At 42.7% G+C, this 14165-nt stretch overlaps 1 protein-coding gene across 3 annotated transcripts in view; it reads left to right on the top strand.

Annotated features, from left to right (window-relative positions):
• Positions 1-12707, top strand: part of ralgps2 (Ral GEF with PH domain and SH3 binding motif 2) — a 71189-nt gene extending 58482 nt beyond the window's left edge. For 2 of the 3 annotated variants that reach the window (XM_030434341.1, XM_030434343.1), the window contains exons 10-21: positions 1904-2041; positions 2595-2685; positions 2973-3040; positions 3121-3259; positions 3368-3519; positions 3607-3661; positions 4248-4325; positions 5250-5355; positions 6231-6323; positions 8086-8191; positions 8470-8561; positions 8649-12707. In XM_030434341.1, coding sequence (XP_030290201.1) covers positions 1904-2041; positions 2595-2685; positions 2973-3040; positions 3121-3259; positions 3368-3519; positions 3607-3661; positions 4248-4325; positions 5250-5355; positions 6231-6323; positions 8086-8191; positions 8470-8561; positions 8649-8678 — 1148 coding nt within the window. In that variant the 3' untranslated portion in view covers positions 8679-12707. The remainder of the gene's footprint in view (positions 1-1903; positions 2042-2594; positions 2686-2972; positions 3041-3120; positions 3260-3367; positions 3520-3606; positions 3662-4247; positions 4326-5249; positions 5356-6230; positions 6324-8085; positions 8192-8469; positions 8562-8648) is intronic. The other variant, XM_030434344.1, reaches the window with a different exon arrangement.
• The last annotated feature ends 1458 nt before the right edge of the window (positions 12708-14165 follow it).

Here is a 14165-nt window from a genome sequence, read left to right as displayed (position 1 = left end):
TGATTTTTTTTTTTCTTTTTCTCTGTTTTTTTTTTTTTTGGAGTGGCCCAGCCTACCTCTGATGTCACTCTTGATAGGAGAAAAAAAAAGACAGAAAAAGAGAATAACAGAGCTGCCTCATTAAGTTTCTCATCCTCAACAATGACCTTCATGGTTCATGTGTGGAAGAAGTGGGAGGAAACGAGACCCGTTTGAATCCAGACACACTTTTTGCTGAGTCTGGGGCGAACACATGGGCTGCTTTGACCCCTTCTTCTTTGATTACAGCTCACAATTCCCCTCCCCGTCTGCCTTCTCCTTAAGCTGGAGGAGGAATCTGATTGTAATGCTGCTGAGGTTTCAGAGCTGCTTCCTGTAGAGCTTCAGCTGAGAGAGCAGGAGAAAAAAAGGCAGATAAAAATGATTGGTTACTGGAGAATATCGCCCGGGTGTAGTCTGCTCTTTACTTGCTCCTTATCACTGCTTACTTTATTGTGTCTAGGTGTGCCAGATGTGGACAGATATGTTTTTGTTTTCTTTTTCTGCCGAAATATTTAAAAGATCTTGTAACTAACTGGCAGAATAGAGCAGATAGCAGATGAGCATTCCTTTTATGCTTTGTGACCGCATTTCTTCCCTCCAACCTTCAGGTTTCAGATTTGATCCTCTTTTGCCACATGTAAACACTCACAAAGCGTCTGTGTACCCTAACCACAGGTCCTCAGAGCACGCATCTGTCTGTGGGTGTTCCAGGCAGTATGGATTTGTGCATGACTAACTGCAGTTATCCCTGACAAGCTCTCAGAAGACCAGCTACAGCGGTTAAGCCTTCAGGATCCCTCTCTTCCTCCTACTCTCCCCATCTCTCACTTTCCCCCTCTTACAGCTGCGTCTCCGAAACGCCTGTGAACTGTGTCGCCTGTGAACTGTGTTGTTGCTCTCTCTCTGTGATGCTTATCAGATGGTGTTGTGTTTGTGTGTTTGTATGGTATCCTGAAGACAAGGGTTTGGCCCTTTTTATCTACTGGCTCTAATCCTGCAGCTCTGCTGTCTCGGCTTGTTTGTGCATCTGTGTTTAGACGCTGCTGTAAATGTGTTTGTATGTGCACACATCTGTGAGTTTAACACGGTTTTCCAAAGACAGGGAATTGGGAGTGTCATGTTGTCTACTGTGTGATAACTTTTCTCGATGCTTGCGTGTGAAAGAGGGAACAAGAAAAAAAGAATAAACACTGGGCAAGAAAGGGAGACATAGAGGAGAAAGGAGGAGAGTGTAAGGAATGGCGCATCATCGGTCCAGTTTTGCAGCTTGGTGGGCTCCATTTTCAGAATGGTGGGAAGCTGCTCCCGCATTTGTCTCTTAATGTTAATATTTATGTAATGAGATACTAAGATCCTCTGCTCTGCTCCAAGTCTGCCAGAAAGACGCAATGAGAGAGGGAGCAGGGAGGGGAGAGAGATGGCCTCCAGTTGGAAAGGCTGAAGAGAAGATCATTCATCCACTCAAGGAACTTATTTAGATCCAGAGGGGGAAAAAGTCCATTTGTAACATGTGCAAAGTAAATGCAAAATGTTTGTGCAGGGTTCGTATTCCTGACAAGCAGGCTGTGATTACCAGCTGGTCTTCACACCAATCAATCCACAGCTGCATGGCACTTACGTCATGCATCTGAAGCAAATCTGGCTGTATTAAGACATCCAGCCTTGTTTTGTGTGTCTCTGTGTTTGCTTTCTAATAAGCAGGCAGGAACATTCTCATTTGCTCCACTGGTGTTTAATGCAACACCTCCAACAGATGTCCTCGTTTGGCTCGCACCGGGGCCCTCAAGGCTGAGAGCATGAGAGAGCAGGGTTGTACATTTCTGCTGGCTTGATGTAACATGTTTAATCGTTTTTTTTTTTTCTGTCTGCTTTTCTATTTCAGGGATGTACCTGTACGATCTGACGTATATAGACTCAGCCTACCCCTCCACGGGCAGCATACTGGAGAATGAACAGAGATCAAACCTGATGAACAACATTCTCCGAATCATATCGGACCTGCAGAGATCCTGTACCTACGGTGAGCTCAGACACACACAGCTACACAAACTCATGGGATGGCAGTGTGGCATATGTGTGTGTTTTTCGTGAAATCTGAACAAATTGAATAAAAAAGACTTGGGATTAGTATCTCCATCTGCATTCTGCATCAATCAGCTATAGAATTATGTGAACCGTAGTATGACAAGCATTTGCTCTTACGACCAGTAACTACAGGGGTCTGCCGAATCAACCACGACTAAAATCCTTCTGGATTGCCACTTAATTTGTGGAAAATCAAACCCCAATCAAGATGAAGAGGCACCATACCATACATACCCTTAGATTACAGCCTGTACCCTTTGCATATCAATTTGGTTTCAGTATAGTGTTTCTGCACCTTCTTATTATTCAGAGAGCTTCAGCTAACAGATCGTCCAGCATTTGGTTTGTAGACACTAAAGAAGTTTTTGCAAGTATAAGTTGCATCTCTGAGCTGCAGATATACTTGATAGCCTAGATATTTTGGCATTTTTAGATCACATGAACGCGGACATTTTTGCTAGTGTTTGCCATTATCTTTCCCTTTTCAGATGTACCAGTGTTGCCTCATGTACAGAAGTATCTCAACTCAGTGAGGTATATCGAGGAGCTGCAGAAGTTTGTGGAGGACGACAATTACAAGTAAGAAACAAACCTCAAAGAGCATGTTGTAGATAAAAACAACAGCTGTTGCCCAACTCACCCGGATTTTTCCTCATGATTTCTGATTTAGTCACAGGAGCAATAGCCTGCCTGGAAGATCAAAACATTTATTTTTATCCTGTTTCTTATTTTATTGTTTGTTGCCGGGTACTGTGTTCATCTGTGTTTCCCGAGAACTCTTTCATTGGCATAACTAAATCTGTAACGAGTTAATCCACAGTGGATCAATTCAAGCTGATGGATTCATCAATGTTTTTTGTATTTAGGTTGTCACAGAAGATCGAACCGGGCACCAGCACACCGCGAGCAAACGCATCCAAAGAGGATCTCGTCGGTAAGTTGGGTGTAAATTGCGGAATTATTATTATTACTACCTGCTTGATAAATCTGATCTTTTCCTTTTTTTATCCACAGGCCAGGAAGCGTCAGCATCTCCTCTCTGTGGTCGTAAATGTACGATAGCGGCTGAAGGAAACAAAGTCCCGGCCACACCGCCCTCGCCCAGAAACCTGCTGCCATACGGACACAGGAAGTGCCACAGCCTGGGCTACAAGTCAGTTTTTCTGCTCGTTGATGATGAAGACGATGACCTTTTATATGTACCTGTTTTGTCATTCAAAGTCTTTCTTTTTCCTTCTCTCTGTGATCTGTGTCCACGTAGTTTCATCCATAAGATGAATACCGTGGAGTTTAAAAGCGCTACGTTCCCCAATGCCGGTTCTCGCCATCTGTTGGACGACAGTGTGATGGAGAGCCACAGTCCCACCCGAGGACAAGCAGAGAGCTCAACTCTGTCCAGCGGTATTTCACTTGGTGAGACTCGCGCATGTTTGTCGCAGTGTTGGTTCCCTTCAAAGACATGTTGTGTATTTTCTGGTTACGGTTTCTGTTTGTGTACAGGGAGCAGCGAGGGTTCTGAGCTCAGCGAGGAGGTGTCTTGGCCAGCATTTGAGAGGTAAGGCTAAAACGTCCGTGTCTGCGCTGTCTTTTCATCACATCCACATGTAAGATCATAAAAAATCCCTCCATCCCAGATGTGATTGTATAATTTTCAAAGCTCTGGCCTCGAGACACAGCTATGCGAAATGATCTGCCATTAGAAACTCAAACACAAACGCCATGCCCAGCCTTGCTTTTCTAGCCTCGCAGCCGGGGCTCCGTCACGCCTCATCCCTCCACCGCTGCTCTCAGACGCTTCTGCTTCTCTTGCAGCCTGACATGTATTAAGTGCTTAAAATTTAAATCCCCTAACCAGTAGTCCCACTTTGCCAACAAGTGTCCACACTCACTAATTCTGACATAAAAAGCTCAAGATTCTTTTGCTTCTTCTTTCCAAAACACAATTTTTTTTAAGCTGTTGAATGACCCTGTAAGCACTCATTCATCAGTAACTCCTCTAACCAAATGACAGCTCCTTCATCCAGCCCTAACCCATGCAATCTGAAGGAAAAAACAACACACACACAAAAAAACACCCACATACAGCCTTAACAGTGTCCCCGTGCCCCCTATCCTATCCTGTCTTATCCCACTCTGAACAGGACTCGCTTCTATCACTCTCTGGGCCCAGTGACCCGTGTGGCCCGCATCCCCTACAGAGGAGTCCTGAGGCCCAGCAGGTACACGCGTCCCGAAACCTGACCTCAACCAAAACCTCTCTTATCCTCACTTCACGCCCCCTCAGACCCTACCAGGGCCAGGGGGCCGCTGTGTGCTGGTGCTTAGAGTGTGTGTGCGTAGTGCTGGGGAAATGATGTGGTGGGAAAAAGGTGTGTGTGTGTGTGTGTGTGTGTTTGTGAAATCAGGTCAAGGGCAAAGGATCGATTTGGGTTCATGATTCTTCATCTAAACTACCTTTTCTTAATTTTCTTGCATGCCGCACACACACACACACACACACACACACACACACACACACACACACACACACACACACACACACAAAGAGCTCATAGTCAACCCGGACTTCTTCTTGTGATGACTTTCCAAGATATTTGGAGCAAAGAAATTAGTTTCCAAAGTCGCACTTAGCTCCATGTGTTACTGGAAAGAAACTGTTACATCCTCATTCCTGAGTTACAGAGGAACAGACTCTTCAGGATTATTAAAGCCAATTCTCATGGACGTTGCATATTAAGCGTCCCTTGCGGTCAGGGATGGGTTTCTCCGTCTCTCTCTCTCTCTCTTTCCACCAGGCCTCACTGGGCTCCTGCTCTGGGCTTCCTGCTCTGATCCTCCAGACAGACACAATCTGCACACCACCTTGTCTGCCTCTGCTCCTCTCTCTGCAGATACCAGTGTTAAGATTTATATCTGCGAAATTCACTTCTGTGAAAACAAGACAGAAATAAATGTAGTTTTAAACGAAAAGGTGCTTTCATGTAGCAGTGTTTTATGGTGGATTTGCAGATCGCGTCTGCCTTTTTTACTACTAGTTCATCTCCGACTTAATCTGGTGTGTGTGCGCGCATGAGAACATGCATGTTTTCCCATGTGTATGTTTGTGTATATAGCTTGTAATGTTTGTCTCTGTCCTGTTGTAGCTCAGCGGAGTCGGAGGAGCTCGCAGTTCACTTGTATCCCGGAGCGGTCACAGTGCAGGGGGTGTTGAGACGGAAGACCGTGCTCAAGGAGGGCAAGAAACCAACAGTGAGAATACACACACACACACACACACACACGCTTTGACTGACTGATTAATGTCTTGGGGAGCAGGCTTGTACACGTGCATGTGTCCACGTGCTTTTCATACACAAACTGTATACCAACCTACAGCTATACAGGAGCAGATGGGCAATAAATGCTGTCTGCAGAGCGCATAATAGGACCTCAGAGACTCTTTAACCTCCAGCACATCTTTGTTTCTGTCTCTTCCTTACACGTAATTCTCTTCCTCTCTGACCCGGCTTGCATTTTTTTTCCACCGCTTTTGTTTGCCTTGGGCCTCTTAAGGCCTTTTTATATTTGAACTGAGATTATCCTATGCCGTTCTCACTGGAAACAAATCTGGACCTCTGTGTGCAGTTGAAACAACTTCAAACTGTCACAGGTCATGTCGGTGATTTACGAACTTCTTTGATGATGTAACAAGTTCTAAAAAAAAATATTTTCCTGATCTGGCACTGTAGTCAGGCCAAATCTCTCCATGCCAGGAGTATTAATTGGCAGGTTAGGGTCAGTCCCTTTTTTCTTTCAGATGTTTTTCCCTCATCTCGTAACTCTCTATATTTTCCTTATGTTGGTCTTAAAATCCGTTAGTGTTTATGGAACAAGATGCTAATTATGAACAGTTGTTCCATTAATGTTCTCCATTAATCCAACAAAGTCTCCCAAACCATTACAGTCTCTCCTGTGATTCATCTTCCTGTCTCTTACTCTCTGATCTTGTCTCTTTATCTGTCCCAGTCAAGGGTTTGCGACTCACACATACATCCCGTAGAGATCTAATAGCACATGAGTGTCGTACTGTTGGATTTCGTTTACTCAATCACGCTGACGATCAGATATCACTGTTGTTCCGGCAGGTGGCGTCATGGACCAAATACTGGGTTGCTCTTTGCGGAGCCCAGCTCTACTACTACCCTGCCAAGTCCCTGAAGGCCACTGAGAGAAAACATGTAAGTTATACAAACACACACACACACACACACAGAGTGGCTTTCATTTTCATTGTTGAAAAATATGTCATTATTTTCTCAATGGATGAGTTGTTTGGTCTGTAAAAAATAAAACCTGAATCACTACATCCTCAAATATCTTGTTTTTTACACAACCCAAAGATATTCAATTAACTCTAATAGAGGAGACAAGAACGCAGAAAAAAACACATCTAAGAAGCTGGAATCGATTATCAAAACAGTTTGTGATTAATTTAATAGCTGACACCTCATTGAAGATGAATTGTTGCAGCTTTTAGACACACTGGCATGCCACGTCATCTGTTAACAGTCTGCATTTTCTACAGAGGATGGTGGAGCCTTTGGAGGTTTTACTATGTTTAGTTGTTTAGGCAGATGAGGACAATAACAGACCAACATTACTTAACACCTGAAAGTAGACAACACATGATAGCGATTAGTTACTCACTCTTACACTCTGGCCTCATTGAATGTGTAACGTTTGCAGACACTTTGTGGAGCTGATGTGCAGCGGAATATGTTTGTTTACTGGCTACACCTGCAGCGCACGGATGTGTAGGGTTATGAGAGTCAGGGAGCAAACCAAGAGAGTGAGCATTCATTTTTGGGATTGTGTCTTCAGTTTTAACGCAGCGCTTGGAACCTTGGATATGTTAACATCCGCAGACAACAGTAACCCAGTTGACGTTACTAAGAAACCACTAGTTACTTGTTAAAGGGAAATCCCATCAACTGTACACAATCAAGTGTGTTTACTTGGGGAGTCTAATAAATTGCCTCTAATGATGTTACTCAGTGGCTAAGCTGCAATATGGGTAATGTAGTCACTTGGTTTTTAAAAGGGAGAAGAATTACATGCAGCTTCCTCTGGAGCCACAAAAGGCTTTAGAATACTTTTTCACATATGCAGTAGTACTCCTCAGCTTCTTAAATACACTTAAATGTGTAAAATTGGCAGAGTTACCCTTTAAATGCTGACAGGGGGATCAAGACCCCAAAGTGGTAGCCATTTAGAGTCATTTCCTTTTATACAGGTAGTTTAATTTAAGTTAATTTCCTTATGGAGGGGCTTCCATAATATAAATAGAAGAATGAGAGTTGATCTTGGCGGTACATAAGCACCACTGATCACCTACATGGCGTAGCAAGTCTCATTGATCATTGATTACAGTGGAAGCAGAGTGTTGCAACAGCTGCTAAGCAAGCTGTCTACATACGTTGTGTGTTCAATAAATCGAGCCTTTGAGAAAGTTTAGTTACAGAATGAACTCAGGGTGAAACACTTCTGATTCGTCTTCATGTGTGTTTGACTTGGTATGCACAGCAGAAGAGAAACTGTACACATTTGCCATGTGGTTTTGACACAGTTTTTATAAAACGTGTGTGTGTGTGTGTGTGAGCGAGTTTGATAGGAAAATTAACTGAAACTTCAGGAGCTCAGAGGAGAGACTGGGTAAGACTTTAGATGTGTGTGTGCGTGTGTGTGGAGGGGACTGGTTGGGGTCTGGCACAGTGGGTGTACAGACAGATGGTAGCACTCATTGAATAATGAGACCAATGACATCACTGCAGTCTTGTGTGTCACTCACAGGGTAATTAAAACCTTGTGGAGCACACATGTGGGCTCACAGGCAAGCTCCAGAGGACTCGCATACAAAACTTGTATTAAAAGATGCATCAAACACAACAAAGTCATCATGAGAAAGAAAATAAACTCAGTTTCCTTTTGTCCTCTGTCCAGTTCAAGTCGACGTCCAGTAAGAGCGTGTGTGTGGTGGGTCTCATGGCCATGATGGCTGACGATCCTGAGCATCCCGATGTCTTCTTGCTGACCGACTCAGAGAATGGTGAGAAGTAGCACGAGCAAACAGTCACCTCATTGAAAACGGATGCAGTAAAAATATGAACCGGATCACTGGAGTTTGGTGTGCATGGTGACATCACCTGTGCACATTTTTACGCACACACACGCACACACACCTCTATCCTGAACTTTTCCACTGCGACTTTTTTTAACTGTGTGGGGCCAAAGTCAAGTGAGGCTTCAGCCATCTTTCCACAGTGTTGAGAAAGCAGGTGGGATCAAGAGACTTGGAATCTCACGCTGTTTGTCTCTGTTGCCTAGGTAACACCTACAAGTTCCAGGCAGGGAACAGAATGAACGCTCTGCTCTGGTTCAAACATCTGAGTGCTGCCTGTCAGAGCAATAGGCAACAGGTACGGAGCCGCATGAACACTCAACACAGTTTGACACATTCTGGTGACTGTTCTGTTACATTTCTCACACCTGGCCTCTGTTCTCAGGTGCCAGCCAATCTGATGTCATTTGAGTGATGCTGAGGAGTGAGCGACGGAGAGAGCGATGAGGAACCAGGAGGAGGATGAGGAGGAGGAGGATGAGGAGGAGGAGGAGGAGTGTTGACTCAGTAGTGGGAGCTTTCACTGCCATGAGCCCCGATTCTAGCCCCGGCCTCACTGCAGCCTCACCTGCCACCACTGCCTTAACCAGAGTACCGTGTGTGTGCGCGCGTGTGTGTATTGTGTCTGTGTGTCTGAGTGCGAATGGAGGTGACTGTTTTTGGATGTACTGACTACTGATCAAGGACCTGCACCACTGCTCTTGTTTCCCATTTGCTCTCTGTGTCTTGTTTATTTGACTGTTCAGCACTTCAGCGAAGTCATTCGACTTCTCCTCTCCTCTCTCACCAGACGGACAGAAATAACCTTTCCTCTTGTCCTCTTGTCTTTTACTAAGGGGGTTAACTACTTTTTATTTGTGTGCCCCGCCACGCTTGAACGCAAGATTTGCTTTTTTTAATGGGCCGCACACACAATCGCAGCGAGAGCACACTCACATTGGACTAACCCATCGGACATATGAGGGTTTGAAAATGCTTTTTTTTTTTACACTTTAAATTGTTGGTCTCTTCACTCACGTGAGTTGATTTGGAGGTTACAGGATTATTTCTTGAGCCACTCACTCACTTTTCTCGCACACACACACACAGGCCTGGTTCGATCGCATCGTAAGGGCTCTGATTCGCAATAGATTCCAGCAGAAACAATTCCCACACTTCCTGAATGTGTCCAGTTTTTATTACAGAACTTAGCTGTCCCCCTTTTTTGTCATATACTCGCTAAGTGTTCTGTACGTATGCGTGTGTGTGTTTGTATAACTGCATTAGGTGAGGAAGGGTGGGGGTTGCTTAAATGACAGGAATCTTGTCTGTGTTCAGTAAGGTACGATAATCCCAGAATCTAAGCTAAGACGTGTTCACGGTTGGGAAGGCAAGAAGAGTTCATCCTTTTACAAACCTGTATTTTCCTCCAGTGTTGTTTTGCTCTCAGAAAAAGCGACGCTCGGTTTACCAGACTCACACACACAAACACTACAGAACTGAAACCGTGAAAGAGTCCAAGAGAGAGCAACCAGAACTCATAACACATGATTTTATCTCCTCTTCTTCTTGTTGCTGAATATGTTTAGAGCCTCTGGTCGGGGGCGGACATTCGAAGCTACCTGGAGCCATACAGAATCTATTTTAAATCTCGTTTGTATTGTTTTGTGTTGTTATAGTTCTCTTTTTTTTGTTTTTTTTTGGGGGAGGGATGGTGCAGTTCACAGTATTACCATGTAGTAGATGATTGCACGTCAATGTAGTTTTGTCTGTTACAACTGAATGTTACATTTTTTCGTGTTTTTTCTCCTTTTTTGGAGCAATTACTTTATTTTATGTACATGTGAATTTTTTTTTTTCTATTTTTGTTTTGTTAGCCCCTCATTCTATTAACCAGCTTAATCTTAGGCCCTCACCTTGTTACATCTGATTTGGAATAGCATAAGCACCTTGGTTATAATTAGTGCCAAGTGATGAAATGTCACCGTTTTTCTTCCAGTTGAGGAAACTCTAGGATGGATAGAGCAGATGTCGGTGTGCGTCACAGATGTTTCGGGGTGCCACTAAAAGACTTTCGGTGTTTGTTTTCGTTGGGAGCAAAGTGCACCCAAATGAGCAAACAAGATCGGGATGATGGAAAGTTTTCCCCCAGTACTATTCATCAATCTAATCTTTTAAAAATATTTTGTTTACATTGTATGTTTACACAATCTTTTGCCCAAAAATCACAATCAGTCCTCTGCATGTACATGATGACACTTAGGAGATGCATTGCAGCGTGTAGAAACAATTGTCCCACCTGTTAATGGGGTATGTTAAGTTCAGATTTAGTTGTTTTAAAGGGCTGGTGGGTTGGAAAGGTGAACATATCCAGACTCACTGCTTCAGTCAACCCCCTTCTCCAGATTGATATCCAGTCTAAGGTCACACTCCTGCATTCAAACCGTCCTCATCACAATATACAATACATCAGTTCAGCTCTTAAAGGGTAACTCCACCAATATTACACTTTAAAGTGAGTTAATAGATCTAGGGGAGTACTACTGCATATGTGGAAAAGTAGTATAGAGCCCTTTTGTGGCTCCAAAGAAAGTTGCATGTAATCTGATAAACTGCCTCCAGTGGTGTCACTCAGTGGCTAAGTTGCATTGGACTTTTTTTTCAAAACCTTGCGCCTACATTACCCACAATGCACCTTAGCTGCTGAGTGACATACCTGTTGTCAATTTATCAGATAACATGCAACTGCTTTATACTACTTTAATGCTCTCCTTAAGACCTGTCAACACACTTTAATGTGAAATTGGTTGACCTTGCCCTTAAGGTCCAACAATCAGAGTTCAGAGTGTATAAAAAGATGTCCTGTCCTTTTATATATGAACTGAAGGAGGGATGGTAGTGAGTGAACCTGTGGAAGAATGAATGAGGAAGCCAAAGACAGGCATAATGTTTTGCGGAAGTTACTCAAAATGCGTGTGAGCATTTGTGTGCCTGTGTGTACTTCTCTATTTTTATAAAAAACAACAAAAAAAACACACGTTGTAAATGAAGCCAGACTCGGTAGGGGCTGAGGTGACCGCCAGCTGTTGCCACAACTACATGCTGGCTTGTGTTTCTATTAGAAGTGTGAAGAAAAGGAGGACTTTGGGAAAACTGCACTCAACGGTGTCCACTTGTGGCCTGTGAAAGAGCTTTTAATGCCGCATTATGGAGCAGGGAGTGTTTGAAGTGACAAAATCCCAGAGCTGAAGCACTGCAGAGGTCGAATCTGATTGGTCAGCCGGTGGACAAAGAGGGTCTGTGAGCGAAATAAGTGAAATTGGTGAGACAGTTTGGGATTTTCGGGGGGGAGGATTTACAGACTGTTTACCCGAGTACATCTACAGACAGTGAATTGGTTCATCTCTTCACTTGTGAACTCAGATGAGGTGAACTTGCTGTCATTTTGCAGTATGCTGACAAATTGGCGTAGAGAAGCAAAACAAATAAGTGTAAATGGAAGTAGATGAGAAGTAAACAATCCCAACGTAGACGGTCAGCATCCCCTCCTCACGTCCGCTCTTTCTACTTGCTTTATCTGGTGTTAATGGAGAATGGCGAAAGAAAAAGACAAATGAATCTGAGTTTTAGACCTTACCTGACGTTTTGGGGGGCATCTTGGGAGGTTTATTTGGGTCTGGGTTTAACAAGTCTTTTCCCTGGAGAAAAACACCCAGATCATGTTGAGCGCTTTGTGTGAGGTTTTCCTCACTGTAATCTGAGTTTACATGATTTTCTTTTCTTTTTTTTTTGTTTAAATTATCATTTCTGTACAGTATATGGTCAAAATAACGGAAACACATGTTTCATTTCAGTCGACTCATTTCTTGGAGGTCATGTCCAAAAACATAATAACCCCACGATCATCTTTATTGGAATGAGAGTGGAACAAATTCAAATGTCAGGCGCACCTCGTTTAACATAATCTTCGGTTATTACAAAGATGCCATGCTTGAAAATTCCTCTTTCTGTGGTGAATGTTCACATCGTCTCCTTTAAATTGACCATACTGTCTACAAATGCACAATTTGCCCTGTATTAACTGTGTTTGAGTGAATCTGCTTTGTGAGTTAATTCTGTTGAACGGTCATGATAGTCGAGATGAAGGGTTCAGCCGGAGGAAGGGTGTGATTATACAACTGGTTTGGTGGAGAATCAATGTGAATCTGTGCCTCCCGTGTCGCGGGACCAGGCATCATTCACTGTTTACCAAGGACTTCAACAAGAATCTTCGTCTGAGTATCTGAAGGTGACGAGGTTGATGTGTAAATGACCTTCGACCCTCACCCTTTACCTGACTCTGTGTGTGTGTCTGTCTCTGCCTGTGTCATGACTGTGGCGAGCGCTGTGACCTCACGGCTGAGTGATGCGCTGCCTGGTGTGAAGACTGAGAACCAATAAACACTCTGCCCTTTTTTACTCCACACATCTGTCTCGTGCTCATTGTTCTGTTGAAGAGCGTCTGACTGTCTTGTGGGTGTAGATATGAGTGTGTTGTGTTGCATACAATCAGTCTAAACCTCTTTCAAGCAGCTGTTTAAGTTGATGCAGAGACTGAGAGCTACTGTAACTTTGAGTAAAGTGTTGCCTGAAGAGTGTGCTCATTTTTTTCCCCCTAAATATTTCATAGAAACTTAGATTCTTCAAACAACTAACTTAAAACTGCACAGCAAATTACATTAACCGCAGTTTCTGTAATTGGTGGGGCTTATTTTTTCAGTCAGTAATTTATCCTGATGAAACATTACTTCATAGAGCTGTGGTTACAATCACATCCATCACAGCTCCGATGTTGGATTTTAAAATCAACAGCTGTGGGTTAGCTTGCAGTGAGGGTCCAGTATTTAAAGGAAACCATTACTTATGTAATTTTACATTTTTGCCACCCAGACTAGGTATATCCAGCACTTTGTTGTAAATATATATAATGTAATTTCCTAATTATAAAGGGATCTGAAAAACATTGCTCTACAGTGCTTTTATGGTCAAACTCTGCAGTATACGCATAGGTATATTTTAAACAAAAAATATTGTACTGTACTATTGTTGTTTTTTTTATTTTTTGCTACTTTATGCTTCCACTGCACGGAAGATTTGGAGGCAAACATGAACTGTTTCCTCAGTAGATTAATTTTACAACTGTAGTTACTTTTCAGATTGCAGTCAGCATTCAAATTAGTAAATTTTTTTGGCAGTCAGATTTTAAAACACACATGCACATTTTGATAACTTCTGATAAACCCATACAGGCGGGTAATTGGTCAACCCATAGTATATAGTACTCCCATACATGTAAATATATATATTATTTATTTTAAAGGGGCACTATGTAGTTTTGGAGAAGAAATTCAAACTCAGAATTCTAATATTTACAATATTATCAAGGTAAATAAGAGAAACTCAAAAATATAAACATAGAAATTTCCATAACCGAATAAACAAGCTTTTCTCGGATTATTGGTTCTGTCAGAATGCAGAGAAAATGTGTAGATTTATACACAAATAGTTAAAATTTATAACAGCATATTCTTCTCAGGGGATGGGGGACAAGAATCCTGGCTGCAGCCCTAATTGTTGATAGCAGCACTGTAATTAATGTCATATCTTACTACTGCTGTAATTTCCCTGTCTGCTATCTATCTATCTATCTAATGATGGTTATTATAAAGTGTCACCCACGTCAATACGTTTTTTTTAGCAAAGAAATAAGTTTAATATGTTTAAGTCAAAATTGGCCACAACTTTTTTACTTATCTTCTGCTTCTGTCAGAATTTGAGTCCAATTTTCATAGATATTATTTCCTAAGTGATTACCAGTCCTGAGAAATGCGTAGATTTATACTTTGGGCAAATTTATAGCAGTCAAAATCTTCTCATTGGATGC

The sequence above is a fragment of the Sparus aurata genome, chromosome 11, assembly GCF_900880675.1.
Source record: "Sparus aurata chromosome 11, fSpaAur1.1, whole genome shotgun sequence".
Classification (NCBI taxonomy): domain Eukaryota; kingdom Metazoa; phylum Chordata; class Actinopteri; order Spariformes; family Sparidae; genus Sparus; species Sparus aurata.
The sequence above is the reverse complement of the archived record's forward strand: the minus strand, read 5'-3'. Positions and strand labels throughout refer to the sequence as shown.